The sequence below is a fragment of the Zonotrichia leucophrys genome, chromosome 8, assembly GCF_028769735.1.
Source record: "Zonotrichia leucophrys gambelii isolate GWCS_2022_RI chromosome 8, RI_Zleu_2.0, whole genome shotgun sequence".
Lineage (NCBI taxonomy): Eukaryota > Metazoa > Chordata > Aves > Passeriformes > Passerellidae > Zonotrichia > Zonotrichia leucophrys.
This window is the reverse complement of record NC_088178.1, coordinates 28,446,728-28,464,683: the sequence shown is the minus strand read 5'-3', so window position 1 is coordinate 28,464,683 and position 17,956 is coordinate 28,446,728. Positions and strand designations below refer to the sequence as shown.

The 17,956-nt window shown below is 45.1% G+C and overlaps 2 protein-coding genes across 19 annotated transcripts in view; one reads left to right on the top strand and one right to left on the bottom strand.

Annotated features, from left to right (window-relative positions):
- DOCK7 (dedicator of cytokinesis 7) overlaps positions 1 to 2,873 on the top strand; it is a 97,080-nt gene extending 94,207 nt beyond the window's left edge. For all 16 annotated transcript variants that reach the window (XM_064719636.1, XM_064719635.1, XM_064719629.1 and 13 more), the window contains 2 exons: positions 890 to 1,057; positions 2,343 to 2,873. In XM_064719636.1, coding sequence (XP_064575706.1) covers positions 890 to 1,057; positions 2,343 to 2,385 — 211 coding nt within the window. In that variant the 3' untranslated portion in view covers positions 2,386 to 2,873. The remainder of the gene's footprint in view (positions 1 to 889; positions 1,058 to 2,342) is intronic.
- Positions 2,874 to 4,906: 2,033 nt separating this feature from the next.
- Positions 4,907 to 16,531, bottom strand: USP1 (ubiquitin specific peptidase 1). 3 transcript variants are annotated; one of them, XM_064719637.1, is made up of 9 exons: positions 16,415 to 16,531; positions 16,047 to 16,240; positions 14,749 to 14,872; positions 14,322 to 14,429; positions 13,664 to 13,824; positions 12,461 to 13,173; positions 11,196 to 11,366; positions 9,913 to 10,114; positions 4,907 to 6,566 (listed from the first exon to the last, which is right to left on the bottom strand). In XM_064719637.1, exons 2-9 carry the CDS (start codon positions 16,205 to 16,207, stop codon positions 5,849 to 5,851), a joined length of 2,358 nt encoding a protein of 785 aa, XP_064575707.1. In that variant the 5' UTR covers positions 16,208 to 16,240; positions 16,415 to 16,531; the 3' UTR covers positions 4,907 to 5,848. The 3 variants fall into 3 exon arrangements, with proteins under 3 accessions (XP_064575707.1, XP_064575708.1, XP_064575709.1); XM_064719638.1 differs by having other exon boundaries at positions 16,047 to 16,212; positions 16,415 to 16,521; XM_064719639.1 differs by lacking the exon at positions 16,047 to 16,240 and having other exon boundaries at positions 16,415 to 16,521.
- Between the last annotated feature and the right edge of the window lie 1,425 nt (positions 16,532 to 17,956).

Genomic DNA, 17,956 nt, shown 5'->3' with positions numbered 1-17,956 from the left:
TGAGCCAGGGCTGTCCTGCTGTCCCTCCAGCTCCCAGCTTCCCTGTGCTGCTCCTTCCTCTCCTGCCAGCCCTTCCCTGGCGGTGCTGCTGCTCCCTGGCTTCCTGGCCTTGCAGGGAGGAATTGATCAGGGAGGAATTGATCCCAGCTCAGCTGTGAAATGTCCCAGAAAAATCACAACAGGCCAGAGCTCCCAGCCTGGCAGGGTCAGGTGGAACTGCTGCACTGGCCAGGAGATGAAATTTCCTTCTGAAGTGAATTTCTCCAAGCAGAGTGGAGGGATGCTGGCACAATTCCCTGGAGAAATGTGCTGGCTGCTCTACTTTCCTTGAGTCATGCAAACTGCAGCATCTTTTACAGCACCAAGAAATTTTAAAAACCACCAAAATAATTGAAATTAAAAAGCTGTGAGCAAATAGATCCAGTGGAAGCATAGTTTTCCCTTCTGAAATAAATGGCTTTACTGATACAGTTGTTTTCCTACCCTTTATTTAAATTACATCTTTGCAAGCAGAAGAGTTCTAGATGAACATCCCAGACTGCTGTTTGTTAATCTCTCCTGATTCTATCCATCTTTAAATCCTCTGGGACTGGAAGTGGCTCTGTGGAAATTAGCTTTTCATTTCTCTTCAGAGAGGATAAATGTAACTGGAGGGTAAATGACAATAAAGAAGGAGTTGTCACTCTGGAAATGGGAGATGTGACACGCTCTCCTTGCCCCCTGGACACCAGGAGGTTCAGCTGAGCCCTGATGACCCAAAGACAGGACAGAGGGTATTCCCTGTGATCCCAGAGGGACAGAGTGGCTGTGTTTGTGCTGTTGGATGGACAGACCTGCAGCCAGGGGCTGTGTCTGCGTGCCCAGCCCTCTCAGAGGGTTTGTGTTGCAGGTGTGAGGATGCCCTGAGGAAGAACAAGAGCCTGATCGGGCCGGACCAGAAGGAATATCAGCGCGAGCTGGAGCGCAACTACCACCGCCTCAAGGAGGCCCTGCAGCCCCTGATCAACAGGAAGATCCCACAGCTCTACAAGGCAGTGCTGCCTGTCACGTGCCACAGGTGCATATTTGGGTTCCTCTCGGGGCACAGGGTGTGAAACTGAGGGCTCTGAGCTTCCCTGGATCCTGTGCCATCCATTTGTGTTTGGTCCTGGCTCTCCTGGCTGAGCCCGTCCCTGTTCCCTTCTGTCCCTCCTGAGAGCAATTCCCTTCCCAGCAGCTGTGGTAGGTGGTGTTTGCAATGTTCCTTTTGTTCCTCAGCTAGGACAGTCGGTTTTTTGTTTGTTTCCATCCTGTATCCCATTCCTTTTAGATGCAAAACCATCCTCAGCATGGCAGGACTTTATTCCCAGTGAAAATGGGATCAGGCGCTCCAGTGGGGGGGGAATTGTTGCTGGAAGACCAGGAAGCTGGAGATTGGCTTTGTGTGAGCCAGGACATAAAAATCCCAGTGGGAATCACAGGATCACAGAAGGGTTTGGGTTGGAAAGGTCTTAAACACCATCCAGTCCCACCCCTGCCAGAGCAGGCTGCTCCAACCTGGTCTGGAACAATTCCATCTTTGGGGTGGCCAAAACCTCCATGTGCAGCTCATGGATCAGCAGGGGGATTTGGGGTACAGCCACTTTCCAGCCAGGCTGTGGCTCCCAGAACAGGGCCAGGAGAGGTTCCCAGCAGGAATCTGGGATTTCTGTGGAGTTCCCTGGCAGCAGGGCAAGGCTGGATGTTCCTGCAGCTGAACTCGGGGGGTTTCTGGCTGGGAGTGCTGCAGGAAGGTCCCTTCCCTCCCTGCCCAGCTTTGGGATGCTGCAGCTGTGTCCCAGCTGTGTCCCAGCTGTTCCCTGGCAAATTCTCCTGGCTGGCATGGTGGGAACACCAGAGCTTCCCTCCCCACCCAGCCAGGCACCCTACAAATGCTTTGGTGTGGTAATTATTGTCTGATCAGATAATCAGCCTAATACAGGTATGACATGAAATATCCTGAAAATCATAGAATATCCTGAGTTGGAAGGATCCCACAAGGATCACTGAGTCCAACTCCAAGTATTCCTGACAAATTCCACTCTAGGGATGTGTTTGAAGGATTTAAATAAGGTTTCAGTTGTGCAGGTGTTTGTGCTGCTTCTGTGTGTACACAGGAATTAAACTTTCTGTCAGTGCTCTGGATGATACAAACCCAAACCCAAATCCTTGGAAAAGCAACGAGTTTTAATGCCAGTGGATTTAATTTTTGTTGTAACCAGCTCTAGGAAATACTGGAAATCAATTCAGAGTCATTCATCTGGTGAGGCTTCTTATTTCACCATGGAAAATCTGAGCTCATCATTGTATTTTCTCTCCCTCAGAGACTCCTTCAGCAGGATGAGCCTTCGCAAAATGGAAATCTAAACGAGTTAAAAACCAAAATAAAAAAAAAAAGCACTTAAAAAAATTAAGGTTTTGAAAAGAAAAAGAGCCTTGTTATCAGCGCTGGGAATCAAAGAAGTTTTATTGTGAAATAAAACTTGGACTTCATCCTGGACATCCCACACACCTCTTCCTCCATCAAAGTGTTCAGTGGCCAAAAAATCATTCTGAAATGTCAAATGTAGACTTCTCAATGTTTGAAAAGAAAAAACAACCATCATGGCAGTGCTATCCAGAGTATTGGTGATGAGCTGTAAACTTACCTGTTTTTTAAGGCATTTTTATGACTCAAAGGTACACTAAACGCATTTACCTTTATTTATAGCATTACCTAATGTTAAATTTATTTTACTTTTAGTTCCTATATTTAATTTATATTAGGACCATACGCAAATGCATTTTGGAAGTTTTTAATGTAGTGATGATGCTGATGGTTATTTTGATGGTACTATTAAATATGTGAATGTTTACACTTTAATTCCCTGTGCATTGGACTTCAGGGCTCAGCATCCTTGGGGAAAAGGTTCAGAGCAAGGTAAGTCATGGTAACATTAATTAACAGAGTAATTTTTTAATTATAGCCTTATTTAGGGCAAAAAAACCTAAAATGTTATCACAGTTTAAAAGGGTAGAAAGCATTCTTTGCATTGCTGTTTATGATTTACAGAAGATATTTTGGGGTCTAACACTGCACTTTGAGGAAACATCAGATTTGGAGCTGAGTCCACAGCTCCTAAATCTTGTCCTGAATGTTTTTCCTCTCTGTGGTGAACAAAGTGCCCTGGAAGGGGTGGTGTGTGATTAAACACATTTATTCTGTGTCCATAAATACCTAAATGTGCATAAAAAAACAGATATACACACAAAACCTGAATTTTATATATATATATATAGAGAGAGAGAGAGTATAAACATACTCTTTATATATATATAAAAAATAGAAGGAAAAGTGGGTTTATACATGAAGTGCCCCCTCTTGCAGCTGCACTGGAGTTTAGGGTGGGGAGAGTCTTTTTTTCCTTTCTTGATAATTAATTTTTAGATTATTGGAGACTTCTCCCATGCTCTGGTATCCCAGCAGCTGCACAGTGTTGGTGCTTTGTGTGCCAGGCCCTGCAATGTTCCCTGAACAGAATAATCCTGAATTTGTTGTCTCACACCTGCATGGAGTTCTGTGCAGAAGGAAAATTCCAGACTTTTTGTGGATATTCCAAGGCTCTTGCAAAGCCCAGGGGTGCTGACAAGGCCTTGGAGGTGCTGCAGGAGTCAGGGAATCTCAGAATGGAAAATATGAAGGAAGGAGGGAAGGGCTTTGGAAGAGATTTACAGGAAGAGGCATTAAAAATATTTACACAGTGCAGACAAATCCCAGGAGCCATGAAAGGATGAAACTTTTAATTTACAGCAGTTCTGCTCCAGGACAGGAGTTACAAACAACAAGTTCAGGGGGTGGCAAGTGGTGCTTGAGTGAAAATTCCAAAAATCCACCCCCAGTCCCTCTCCCTGTGCCAGAGGAGGGGTTTGCATTCAGCATCTTCCAGCTGAGGCTTTTTCAGCCACAAAGATTCTCCTCCCAGGCTGTGCTGGGATGATGGAAGGCAGCTGGGTCTTCCTGACATCCTATTTTGGTGTAAATAATGGTTATTTTGTTTGCTTGCAACATTCCTGATGCTGCAGTTGAGTGGAAAAGATCCAAGTCTTGCACCAGGTGTGGAAAAATAAACTTTCATTTGCAGGCTGAAATTCAGCAAAGCCTAAAAAATTGCATTCTCTAATGGGATTGGGCTGCCCTTGCAAGGTAAGATTACTGATATTTTTGTAATGTAGCTTTTTCTTGGTTTAGACTCTGAAATTATTTATTATTATGGTGCAATGCTTTGGAAAAGGGAAGGTGTATTTTGTCACTGCAGATTTTTTTATGCTGCAAAATCAAGGCCTGTACAACAGTCAAGAGGTCAAACCTAACATGGAAAATGCACTAAAAGAGATTTTTCCTGAGTTACCTCCATGTTTATACAACATTATAATAAAAGACAGTAAAAATTAAGTATTGCAGAATTAACTAGGCAGAGGTTTTTAGGGGTCTTCCTGTAAATAAATTAATTTGTAGTGGAAAAAGGTGAAATATATCCAGGGCTTTGGCATTCCATCCATCCTGGGACAGACTGCACAATCTCCCTTTTTTGAGTCAGATTTGTTAAGATCTTAATGAGCAGTGTATAGGAGTCACCTTCAATTCTCTGACAGACAGTTTGGGATTTTCACCTCTAGTATTTAGTGCAAATATTTCTGGTTTTGCAATGTTTCCCCTTAACCTCACAACTGTAGTCAAAAAGTACCTTCAAATTAGGAGGTACTGTCCAAGAACCAGCTAAAACCACAGAATGTATTCTAGAAACAATTTAATTCTTTAAAATAACTTCCCAGCCTTTGTTAACTGTTCCCAAAGCCCTTTCCCTTTCTGCTTTCCCCTCTCCAAACACAACAGGCTGCTCTGCTTGGCTCAGATGTGGATCATAACTTTTTTATTTCATATGTACATTCTTAACAAAGCATCAAAGCCAAATGCTCTCCTTTCCCCCCGGTCTCAGTGAGCTCCAGGTACAAATTAACCTCAGTTTGAAGGTCACCACTAAGCTCCCAACCACCCCAAACAGATGCAGATTTGAGGGCTTCACTCTTCAAAGTACAAAATTATTTTAATTACACTACACTCTGCCCTTGGTTTGAAGTATTAATCACACCTATTTACACTTTGCTCATTAACACCTATGCACCAAGATGCAAATTAGACCAAACACTTGCATGAATTCAGTTCCCTCCAATGCTCTGGACAAGGTTCCCAGACTTTCCCTTGTGCTTGAAGATGCAAGGAGCAGGAAAAAATGGGAGCAGGAGAATAAACCACATCCATTACCCAAAGACTAAATATGAAATGTTACTTCCCAAGTTACAAAAATACACAACTTCTGATGAAATTTGCTAGTTAATATACATTTACTCCAGGGTATGAATACAAATAACTTTTATTTAAAAAAAAAACAACCAAAAACCAAACAAAACCAGGGGGAAAAAAAGAAAAAAAACAGGAAAAAAAAGAGAAAAAAGGAAAAAAAAGCTAATAATACAACAGGCATGTCTGAGACCTAGAGCTGCATTAAAACCACTACTGGGTGCTGTAGGCATTGTTTAGAATCTATACAAACTGGTATTTCTAAAAGGTCAGAGCACTATTCTGCAGCAGAAAAGTTACGGTGTGAGTCAAGTCCTATGTCATGTTTTGTTAATTCAAGTCGAGCCACTGGACACCGAAGGAAAAAAAGACCAGAAAGATGAAGAATCAGTAGCTTCAAAAAACAAACAGCCGCTGCTTCCAGGTAGTTTGGATGCAAATCAGAGCCAGAGGTGTATGCAAATCCCAAATATTTACAGTCCAAGTACAGCATCACTCTACAATTTTCTTATAAAACAGTAGGTAAGGAGTCGATGTGGATGACGACGTGGGAGAAAGAGAATTCAGGAAGTCCTTTTCCTCTGTGACCTTCACTTCGGAGTCATCGAAGAGCAGCCACTTGCCCTCGTACTCCTTGAGGCTCTGGAGCACGTAGAGAGCTTTGTTCTCCAGAGCTTTGTTCTCCAGAGCTTTGTTCTCCAGTCCGTTGGCTGCCGGGGCCTCGCCGTGCTGGGCGCGGGGCTCGGCGCTGGGCTCGGCTCGCGGCTCGGGCGCCGCGCTCGGCAGCTTCTCGGGGTTGGGCTGTTTGCTGGCACACAGCTCACAGTCAGCCTTGCTCTTCTGCCCCCCCAGCAGCCCCACGGCCTCCACGTTCTTCTTGCCCAGCACCTTGAGCCTGAAGGAGACCTCGCCGTCGTCGTAGTCCTCGGCCACGGCGCGCGCCTCCTCCTCGGTCAGCGGCTCCGGCTTGAGCGCGGCGTAGGCCGGCTCGGGCAGGAGGGTGCCCCTGTCCAGCTCCAGGCTCTGCAGGTCCGTCACCTTCACCGAGGCCGTGTAGTGGCCGCTGCTGATGGTGATGCCGCTGTGCATGACCACGGCGAAGAGCCCGTAGGTGTCGTTGGTGGGCCGAGTGCTCCACTCCTCCAGCGACAGCCGCAGCGGCGTCAGCAGCGGCGTGTTGATCTTGGACAGGCCCCCGTAGCAGTCGAACCTGCCGAGGACACGGGGCTTACACTGCTGCCACAGCCCCCCCAAACACCACAGCCACAGCCCTGCTCCCCAAGGATATGGACCCTGCTGCCCTCACCCAGCACCAGCAGCCCAAGCACCCCCAGGTCAGGAAAGGCATTTTTATGACTGTAATGTTAAATCTTACAGCTCAGAAACTGTAAATTTTAACTATTTCTGAGATCCCATTTTTCTAAAGATAATCAGCTGAACCTGTATCATCATTGTTATCACTCCTGCTCCTATTTCTGCACAAACACCCCCTTCTCTCTCTCACCATCCTGTTCAAAACAAACCAAAAACCTTTTCAACAGCAGGGTTGGGTTTGTTTTTTTTCTCCTCCTGAAAGAGTCATTTACTAAATAAAGCATTACTTATTTTACTTTCAAGTAGCTTTAATATCACTCAGAGATGGTGACTAATTTTCCTCAGCTCCCCTCAGTGCACTGTAGCTGTGCCAGTGGTGCTCACCTGGGATTGTTCACTAGCTATTCTAATTTTTCAAACAATTCTGTGGCTAATTTACTTTGGAAAAGCCTCTAGTATTCCATAAATATTCAGTATTTTGTTCACAGCACACAAATTTACCAGGAGGGGAAAAAATCCTTTCATTCTAAGGATCTTGTACGGAGTTTGAAGAGAAAGTCAGTGTTGGGATTTCACTGAGCATCAGCCTCCTTGACTGATTGTGCTCTTGATGACTTGCACATTGCATCAGCCCAGATCAATTAACCCCTTTATTTAACAATAGGCTGTGATGTCCTAATAAATTCCAGGGATGACTCAAAGTCTTACTCAACTGTGAGGGTGTTGCAGGGAAAAATACTGGGGAGTACAGACAAGCCCTGTAAAACTGAGGTTTCCAAGAGCTCACTGCTCTTATCAGAGGAAAAAAGAACTGAAATCCAAGGAAACTGCAGCCATGGCATAACTGCAGCTATGATTATTGTTTTCCTGGATTTAGTTTTGGTTCTGCTTCACTCCTGTGCAGAGTTCTGAGACACAGAAATAAACAGTGACACACACAGACCCTCAGTCACTCCAGCTCAGGGAAACCTCACTGCAGACCCCTCTCACCATCACATTTCACTCCACCAAAAAGAACACAGAAGAGCACAGAATCAGAACTAATCAATCTTCTGAAAATCCCTATTAGCAGCAGCCAGAAATAGAGATATTCAGAAGAGAATCAAGAAACACAGAACTGCTGGCTGATACCCTGGATTGCAAATCCAGTTCCACTCAAGCACACTGGGACAATCAAATTCACAGAAAACAGGAAAAAGCAGGCTCTACCTTTCTTCTCAATGAATCCAGCATCAGAAAGATTTGGAGAGGAGGAAATAAGAGAGGAAATCTTTTCCTATTAGCTTTTTGTTCTTCTTAATGATAAGAATCTGAAGACAGAAAAATTGCATGCCAAGTACTCTGCCTGCTCTGACTGATGCACTTCAAACACATCAAACCTGATTTCTGCAGCCACATCTTTGGAGACCATAAATTAGTGACATTTTACCCACTGCACTGAATTTCACGAGACAAAAGGCTGATTTTCTCACAGATTGTTAAACTTCTATAGTGGAAATGCTTAATTACATGTTACCAGTTAACAAATTCCTCCTAAGCAGCTTCACAGCCTGCTCACACATGGCCTGGCATTTTTCCCCACACACACACTTGCCAAAGAGAATGACTCCTCCCCAGGCAAGGAGATTTTCACACTGGCTGCTTTATTTTAAAACAGAACACTTTGCAAAGCAGCATCTAGAAAAGATGAATAAAATCCCTATTAACTGCAAATATTTACAGTACCCTTCATTTCTCATTTATTTACAACTCAGTCACCAGAGAACTCAGTAGAGCACAACTGAGCAGACCAGATTGCCAGATTTTTGTGGGAGCTAAAAGTTGTCTGAAGATTCTTATCTTAATATATTTTTTTTTTTTTTGCTTAAAGCCAGTAGAAGTTTGTTTTTTTAGCAATGACAAGGTTTGGCCCAAGAGAAAACATCCAACCCAAAAATTCAAAAATCAAGAAACTCTTCCAAAGAGCTTCAGCTTCACCACAGGTTTCTCTGTCAGGTTTTCCACTCTGACTTCTTAATTCCTGACTGGTAGCTCTTGGCAGAAAATTTATGGAAGGACTGAGAGGACACAGGAGGAAAAGCACAAGAGAATGGATTCACTCTGACCTGGAAATTGGTCTGAGTGTTTTGGAGCAAGGAGCTGAAGCTGGCCAGGACAGGAGGTGAGTGAGGACTGCTCAACTGCAGATCCCTCCTTATGGAAACAGGAAATACAGGAGCAAATGGAGGATAATTTTCATGTTTTTCACTCAACTGTGATGATTTTTAAGTGTGCAGCTCTAAGTCAGTATATACAAATCAGTATTTAAGTAAATATTGTGGAGATCAATGAAAAGACAATTTTGTATGTTAGAATTCTGAACTTGTATGGAAAGACAGGAAATTTCCTCTGTCTCTGCACTTTCTGCTTTGTCAGAAACCTGGTTATTCCTGTACAGTGCTGCAGGGATGGATTTTTCTTTGTTTCCTCTCATCCCAAAGAAAATCCCTAAATTCTTAAGTATTAAAAAAAAAGATAAGGAACACTCCCACAACTTCTTTCAAAATACAAGGATTGCTACAATTACAGTACCAAACTGATTGCTCTGTAATTGAGTATCAATGATGCTGGTACTATTGTGTTTATAAAGTAATTGATTTTTTTTTAAATATTAGCTCTTTAAAATGTTTACCTGATTATTTTTCCCCAAAAATTTCAGTGTTTACATTCAGGTAGAGAACAAAGTCTGCTTAAAGGAATTGGTCAATTTTGGAATAATGAGTGTTGGCTCTTTAAAGTGTGTTAACTCCTGATTATATTTTTTTCCCCTGCTAACATTCATCTTTTTAATACTCACATTCAGGCAGAGACAACATCAGACCATAAAATGCAGATTTGTTCTCATTACTTGTTCTGGTAAAGCAGTTAAAGCTGCCTCTGAACTCAGAGTTTATTTACTTAAAACTTAACTATCCCTTTAAATAGGGGGATATTTAAAATAAATAAAGTTTTAAGAAATATAAGGCTGTTCTAAGAGTAGAGCTAAAAATTTTTAAGGAGCCTCCTGAAAGTCAGTTATTTTGGAAGCAATTTCTGCCACTACCTGGAACAACACAAAGCCTTTATGGCATTGGGGGCTTCATCCCAGCAATTTAATTCCAATCTGGGAATCTTTTGGAACCACTCCCAAGCATTTGCAGCTCTGGGGGCAGGACCTCCCTTGCTGCAGGGCCCTGTTGGGTAGGACAGCAATGCATACTCACTCCAGGCCACTGGCAGCAAAGCACTTCAAGTGAATCGTGATCACTTCGGGCATTTTATCGAACAGGAGGCTGCGCTCCGCTTCCGTGTAGTGGTGGCAGTTCTCACAGAAATATTTGTCCTCTCCCACAATCCTCTCCACCGAGGCAAACTGGGAAATTGCCCATTTCAGAGTCTTCATTTCTGTTTTTGGCTCTGGAGAAACTAGAAAAGAAATCGCTGCGTTCAGGGATATGCCAATATTTATATTTTCAACTCATCCCGCCAGAAGAGCAACAAAACAAAGTATGCCAAGTTCAGAGCACTCCAAACCTGTAACAGTGCAAAGAACACTCGGTATGTGTGAAATATGTGATGTATTCCCATCTTTGGAGCATTTCAGGATGGGATGAAAACATCCCTTAATGGATGTCGTTACTCAAAATTAGGATTTTCCCAAAGCTCCTTTCAGATCACACAATTTTGTTGCCATGTCTGGAAATGGAGAGCTTGGATGAGACCAGAATTTCACTTATTAAGGCAAATCCCCAAAATAACCAGAAAGTTCCCTCTCACTTCTTGCATTTTGCCTCCCCTGCCACCCTCACACTGCTGACAGGATCACTTCACATACGAACACCACCCCACACATTTTCCTTTGAATCCTTCAGCAAAATGGGGAGCAAAAGCAGGAAAAGCTGCTCCAAATTAAGTCAGTGGCAACTAAAATTAATTCCCTTAAAATCCTCAATTTCAAGATGTGTTTTTGGCAGGCTTCCTTTTGAAAATAGCTAAAAAACTGCATATAGATCAATAAAATTTGTGAAAGAGACCACATGACTAACATTTACAAACATAATACGACTGTTATTAAAATAACAACAATCTAAAATATTAAAATTTTTTTTTTTAGTAACTAAGGAAAAAACCTAGATTCTTGTTTCTTTTATTTCTAAGAAAAAAATTGAAATATTTCTTATAAAAAGAGGAAAAAGCAAAATTTCTTATTCAGGAAGAAAAAAGAAGACTCAAATCAAAGGAAATACCTACTCCTAAGTAGGAAAGCAGGTGCCTAAGTGACAGATTGTAGGCAGTCCAAGCTATGTGTTAAGAACTGGAACAATTTGAATATTATCTGGATCTGCCAACATTATCAGCACCATGTTTCCAAAGTCTAAAGTTAATCAGGACAGGAGATAACAGCCTCTAATTTTAGCCAGCACAAACAGGAGCCGTGCTCCTTCCCCACGGCTGCCTGAGGCAGGAACACACCTCACAACCCTTCTTTTTGGAGGGAATTACTTACTTTCAGAACTCTCTTCACTTTTAGAAAGCTCATCTTCTTGCACTGGCACACTGATGTCCTGAAAATCCTCCCTCCTCTCCGTGAAGCACTCGCACTCCAAGCACCGGGTCCTCAGCACCAACTGGCCCTGGAAGAGTTTCTCCACCAGCTCGAAGACAGCCAGCTCTGAACCTGCAGAGAGCACAGGGCACCCTGAGCAAGGGCCACTTCACCCCACAGACCCTCCAGAGCCTGCTTGTCCTCACACAAAACATCACTGATACACCTTTAGGGAGCTCAGATAGGAATTCAAAAGCAGAACAAATCACGAGCAGTTTTCATGGTATCATCTGCTTGTAAGTAAATAAGGACCCTCTGTCTCTTGGGCCTCAAACTTTAATTTCTGTTCTAAATTGGGTTCTTGTTTTGTGCTTGAAGTGTGACAGTGTCACATTCTGGAATTTTGGTTGCCATCAATGCTCTGGTGCCTCAGCATGGACTGCTGAGCTCCTCAAGGAGCACCACACTGGGTTTGCCTGGTTTCTGTTCATTCACAGTCCTCTCCTCCTTCCTAAATTTATTGGCCAGTTTTGGCCAAATCTGCAGAGAAAATGCAGAACTCAAAAGACTCTTCATTCCTTCAATTTTTTATAATAAATTGGTGGGTAGAAAGTTCCAAATTATTAAGTACTGGATTCATACTGAGGCCCTTCCCTCAACATGTATCTTGTGTTTCATTGACATCAACAAAATCCAGACCTGCCAGCCAATTAGCATTTCTAATTGCTATCTATTAGATCTAAATAGATTAGATCTTTAATACATCCTGAGTCCTTCCTGGTTCTTGGGAAGGTTGGGAATATGGAAAGATTAAGGGGAAAAAAGGATACTGTGTGTAAAACCATAGCTAGTGGTGTTTGGTTCTGTTTGCTCCTGCCAGAAATATCCCTTTACATCTCAAATCCACTTCTCTCTCTATGGATGACAAAAATTAGTGGTAAATACAAACCTGGTAATATTCAGCCTTTTTTATACATATTGTACAACGATTACAGAATGTTAAGGGAAATGCCTCGATATCTAAGCTAAACAGGTCAAGTTCTAAAAGAAAAAAAATTACAAACACCGATAAAAATAAATTCTCTTTCCTAAAAATTATCTTCAATTCCTGAAAAATCTAATTTTGTGTTTAGAGCTCTGCAGGCTGTGCAGTTTGAAGGCTGACTTCCCACGCATTGTACTTTCTTAATCCTACTAATTTTAAGCCCATCCACTTGTGCACCAACCTTCCTTTTTTGGTTCTTTTTCAGTTCCTTTTCCATGATGGCTTTCCACAGGAGACGCTGGTTCATGATATTCTTCTTTACTGTCACCATTTTCACACTTGACAGCTGACTCTTCGAACTCACAGTCATATTCTTTGCCTGGCTCTTTGGATCCCAAGTTTGTAGTTAACTTTCCTAGACTGTAAAATTTGGACAGAATACTGGGCTGTTTGCAGGAAGATTTTAACCAGTTTAACCTAAGGCGCGACTTTTTCTGCGTGGGCTTGGCGCTCTCGCTCTCCCCGGAGCACTTGGCGATGGCATCCGTTTGGTTTTCCATCTTTTCTCCCGTGGCTTTCCTCTTGGACCTGGTTTGTCTTTGATTCTCTTCTGCTGCAATTTGCTCTTTTGATACTTTGGATTTTTTCTTGGCGTTGCCGCCCTCGGCGTCGCTTTTCCTTTTCCCGTTTCCCTTGAGCAGCTTCTCCTTGGCCGCGTCTCCGCCGTGGCTGCCTGGGCTGGGATCCTCCTCCTCAGCAGGGCTCACACAACCATTGCTCTCAGGGTTTTGGCTGGGTTTCTCCTCCAGTTTAGCTGCAGGCTCTTCCACAGGCAGTTTGTTCAGCTCTTCCTTCTTCAGCAGCTGGCAGGTTTCCTGGATGTTGCCCAGGATACACTGCAGCACCTCCTGGGCATCGTGCTGCAGGTACCCTTCGTACATGGGGTTCAGCTCTCTGTGAAAGAAAAGAGCAAAATGAGGGTTTGGTGTCCTCTGCTAACTGGGGAATGTGATTGGAGACTGAAATCAGGGATTTAGAAGCCATGGAGGATCAGGTGTCCTCTGTCACAGAGCTGGGGGAAGGTTCTGCCTTAAGGATTCCCACAGACCCAGAGTGGAGCTCCTCAGCTCCAAGGGGACCCTGCCCATCCCTGAGGTGTCCCAGGCCAGGCTGGACAGGGCTTGGAGCACCCTGGGATTGTAGGAAGGTCCCTTCCAACCCAAACCACTCTGTAATTTAGTAACACTTCTGTACCTAAGCACTGTTTTAAACCCCTTCTGCTTTTACAGCCTTACAATTTATTTTCAAATTTCCAACACCGTGGTGCCTGCAAGGCCACCCCAAATTTAAGGCCATCCACCTTGCACCAGCCTCTAAGGCTGGGCAGTGCAATGGCCTGGAAATGTCAGGACAGAACTGTGGCAGCATTTGGGGGCATTTGTACCTGAGGGTGTTGAGCAGCCTCCGGGGCTGCGTGGCCAATTCATCCGTGTATTTCTCTGGGTTCAGCAGAAAACTGGCTTGAAGCTGCTCAACTGAAAGGATCAAGGAGTGCAAACTGCAGATGAGTTCATAACTTGCCAAGGGATCTTCTTTACAGCCTCCCTGCAATGACAATGTAAAAGGAGTGAGAACACTTGCAACAGGTACATTGGTCACAAATTAACATTTTTCTCTCCTCCCTTGGTTTTCTATATTTGGCTGAATTTTTTGTCTGCTATGGGAGGCAGGTGGGTTTCAGACAATATTTTGGTTTTTTTCAAGTAAGAAACAAACATAAAAGCCCAATTAACCATTGGTTTAAAATCCCAAACCATCCTTGCCCAAACTCCCATTTCCCTCAGCACCAAGCACTGTTTCATAATTCTCTTTGTGCCAGAAGCATGGTCAGATATATTCCTCAAATTTCTTCTGTTAGACTTTAAAACTTGAGCTAAAGTTCAAAACAACTCAAATACATCTTCACCTGAAGTAACAGTGCAGAAAACAGTGCTGAAAAGCTTCTTAAGAACAGAAATCAGTTCTTTTCTTTCAATTTTCCCTGCATTCAGGACAGCCTAGCTTGCAAGGTTACAAACAAAGAACACGTGGGGATTTGTTACCTTTTCTGCCTTTTGCTCTCCTTCATCCTTTGAAGATTCTCTTTTCTTTGAAATGATGTTATATAAATGTTTTACTCCAGTTTTAAAACCAGGACAAAAATATAATACCTGAAAGCAACAGTTGAAAACATGAGAATAACTGGAATAAGAAGTTATTCCACACATAAATGCACATTTATAATCCACCCAGCCCACACCTCCCCAGGCACACAAAGATGCAGGATTTGTCACAGCAGGGAGGAGCCCTGAGTATGGAAACTGAAGAATTTCCCAATCAGGACAACCACAGGGCACACATTTCCTGCAGCAGCATCTTTATTTCCCTGCTGTAATGAGCTGCCCATTTCACTGCACCCAGAATAAACCAATTTCCCCCATTTGTGCTGGCCCAAATGTCCCTTTTGGAGCCCCCTGGCCGTGGCCTCACCTGCAGGACACTGTTCAGGTAGCAGGTGTTGCCCAGGTTGTTCAAGCCCACAAAAGGCAGCATGTTGTCTTTTTTCTCACAGCTGACAAGGGAGGGGGGCTGTGCTGCAGGAACCACCTGGTCACTGGGAAACAGAGAAATGGGGTAAGAGACACTGCAAAAAGCACTCCTTCATCCCTCCCCCCCTCAGAATTCAGCACTGAGAAATGCAGATCTAAACCCTGCAAAAGTGTGTCTGAAATCACTCTGACTCCTCAGAACCCACCCAAAACCACACAGGAGGAAAACCTGCTCTGAGTTCCAACACATCAAATAGCAGGAGACTGATTTAATGGATCAAAAATTTCATATTTAGATACTTTTCTATGTTCTTTTTTCAATCACAAGGCAGAAAAAATGTGCCTAGAATGTATTTTTACGTTGTCCCCTGCTCCAGTCACATCATTTCTGGATGCAGAGTCAAAGCATAAAACCAGAAAAAAAAAAATCTAAAAAAAGAAACCAATAAACCTGACACACTATACAGTAATTATCATTACAATTAATTACTGATAGAAGTGATTAATACACTGTAATGGCACAAAAGAAAGTCTCCAACTATTTCTAACTCACCATAATTTTCTTTTCTCCACTTAAATTCCCTCACTAGTAATGAAATGGATTTCAGGCTCAGGGCCTGAAAAGCCCCAAAAAATACCAACCAACTCCACAATTAAAGATCCTACATATTGCCATTAAAGCTCATTTTGCAGAAAATTAAATTTTAATATAAATAGTTCAGTGACACAGTAAGTAATTATATTAAATTGAAGCAAAATAAGTTTTTCGACTGATCCCAAAGTTTGTGCCAACTAAATACCCAAAGAAAAAATCCAAAATATCCAATGAGCGAATTGCAGCAGAAAAAAAACTTGTTTTCTTAGAAGAGTTATTAGAAGTTGGTTACAGTGACTAAATAGGTTTTAAGAACTAACTTCAGCACGCGATGCCGAAGTTTGTGCCAGCTGAACATCCCGGGTGCGGCAGAGCCGCTTTCTCAGCACAGGCTCGGTCCCAGCCGTGAGCTGCCTCAGCGTGCCGAGCCCGCCGGACGTTAATTTAACGAAAGCGCACGGTAATTCATTTAATTAAAGCGCACGTTAATTCACTGCATGGAGCGCGTGCTGCAGCGCGTTATTGCTGCGAGAACACGAAAGCGAAAGGAGCGGGGAAGGAAGGAAGGATGGAGGGAAGGAATGAAGGATGGATGAGCCCGAGCCCGCGGCGCCGCCTCACAACTTCTCCCGCGCGGCACTCACATCTCGGCGCCTCGGAACTCCGCGCCCTTCGGCTCATTTTCCTGCGCCTCGATGAAATCCAGCACTCGCTTCGCTTCCTTCTTCTGAAAGAGCTTCAGCGACAGCCTGTTCTTCTTGGAGGGGCTGGCCCTGGCGCTGTCGCCGGGCAGGACGCCGGGCATGGTTCCTGCGGGGCGCGGCCGGGGCGCTCACACCTGGCGCGCACACACACACACACGCGCACACCAGGCGCCATTTACTCCCCGAGGGGGCCGAGCGCGGACCCGCCGCCCCCCGCCCCGGGCTCGGGCCGCCCCCCCGCGCCCCCCGCATGTTCCCCGCGGCCGGCGGGGCCCGAGGCCGCGGTGCGGCCGCTCCCCCTCACTCACCGCTACATGCCGGCCCCGCTCCCGCTCGCCGTTGCCATGGAGACCGCGGGGACACCGTCAGCGAACTTGGCGCGTTTTTTTCCGCGCGCCGACGAGGACCCCCCCGCCCCGCGCGCGCCCCGCCTCGCGCCGCAACCCCCCCGCCCCGCCGGCGGCCGCCCGACGAGAACGCCGGTAAACCGAGCGCGCCCCGCCGGGGCAGACCGGCGGGAGAAAGGCATGACAAGCGGCGGCGGGGCGTCTGCCGGGAGGCGGCGGACAGGGCGGCGGCGTCTGGGCGGCGGAGCTACGCCGCCAGCGGCCCCGCAAGGCCGCTGCCGCATCAGGCAGCGCGGCGGACAGCCCGCTGTGGGTCCTGCCTGGGCGCGCGCGGGCGCTGGTAACGGCCCGGCCAAAGGGCTCGGGTTCGGGCTGTACCATTTGCGTGGGGAGAGCCCTCTCCTCCCCCCGCCGGCGGGAGGTGGATTGGTCCCGCTCTGACCACGCCTCCTGCGCGGCTCGGCCAATCAGAGGCAGCGGTTTCGTTTCCCCTCACCCCCTGAGGGCCCGGCCCGCAGTGCCCGGAGCGGAGCCTTCCCGCGCTTTTCCATAAAAACCGCACATTCCTACGGGAATTCCCAGCGCTGCCCGGCCCTAATGTCCCACCGGCACAGCTGTGCACCCCGCAGGGAGCTGTAGTTACCACCGAGGCTGTTAGGGCTGCAAAACTGGTGGTTTAGGGGTCCGGAATGTAGGGAAATGCTGTAGGTTTCTGCGTTCTGCTCTTTAAACTGGCCCCTGCAGGACCTTTAGGCTGTACATAAAGGATGCATGTTGCTCATACATAAAGGTTTTCTAACAGGAAAGTTTATTCACATAAGATTTTTTGTAGGTTTAGTTACATAACTGAGCAATACCCAGATGTGGGTTTTGGGGTGAATTACCCCAAATTTGAGCACTCAAAAGCTGAAGTTCCCCAGGACCAGCTGCTGCTGCCTCCCCTGAGTGTGGCACTCCTGTTAAGCACTAAAGCAAACTGAACTCCACAAAATCACTTTTTTTTTTTTTGCAGTCCTGCAACATTTTCCGATTTTTTTTTTGCTGCTGCACAAATTAATTATTACAGCTAATTATTATTAATTATTACACTATCCCTAAATACTCATATGAATTATGGAAGGAATTGTTACATTCCAACTGTGTATATTCCAACAGTCACGGCCATGCTCCTGCACAGGTTTTCATTTCTCTTACAGATAAAATATCCACATGTACCTGCACATGCAGGTTTCATATTCCCAAGATGAATATATTGATTTATTTCCTTGGTCTGTGGGATGCCCAGAGCTCCCCAGAAGCTGTTGGGACTCTGCATTCCCACTGAGCACGGATGGATGGATTTCCCCCGCAGCTCTGCCATGTGAGCTTTAGCACCACTCAAACACTGCCCGAGGTCCCTGCAGTTAATGGACACTCAGGACTACAGAGGCTCTTTTGTGTGAGACAAGGATCTTATCCAGGTGGGTGGTGCCCCAAGGTCCTGGAAGTGCTTGGCTGGTTAAT

What these genes read in the sequence shown, in the direction of transcription:
- USP1 (XM_064719637.1), bottom strand. Translation starts at nt 16,207, where the DNA reads ATGCCCGGCGTCCTGCCCGGCGACAGCGCCAGGGCCAGCCCCTCCAAG. An exon ending in ACCTGAACAGTGTCCTGCAG is followed by an intron (nt 14,430 to 14,748) that starts GTGAGGCCACGG and finishes TGTTGCTTTCAG; the next exon opens with GTATTATATTTTTGTCCTGG. An exon ending in TTTGCTGCCAGTGGCCTGGA is followed by an intron (nt 6,567 to 9,912) that starts GTGAGTATGCAT and finishes TGTCCTCGGCAG; the next exon opens with GTTCGACTGCTACGGGGGCC.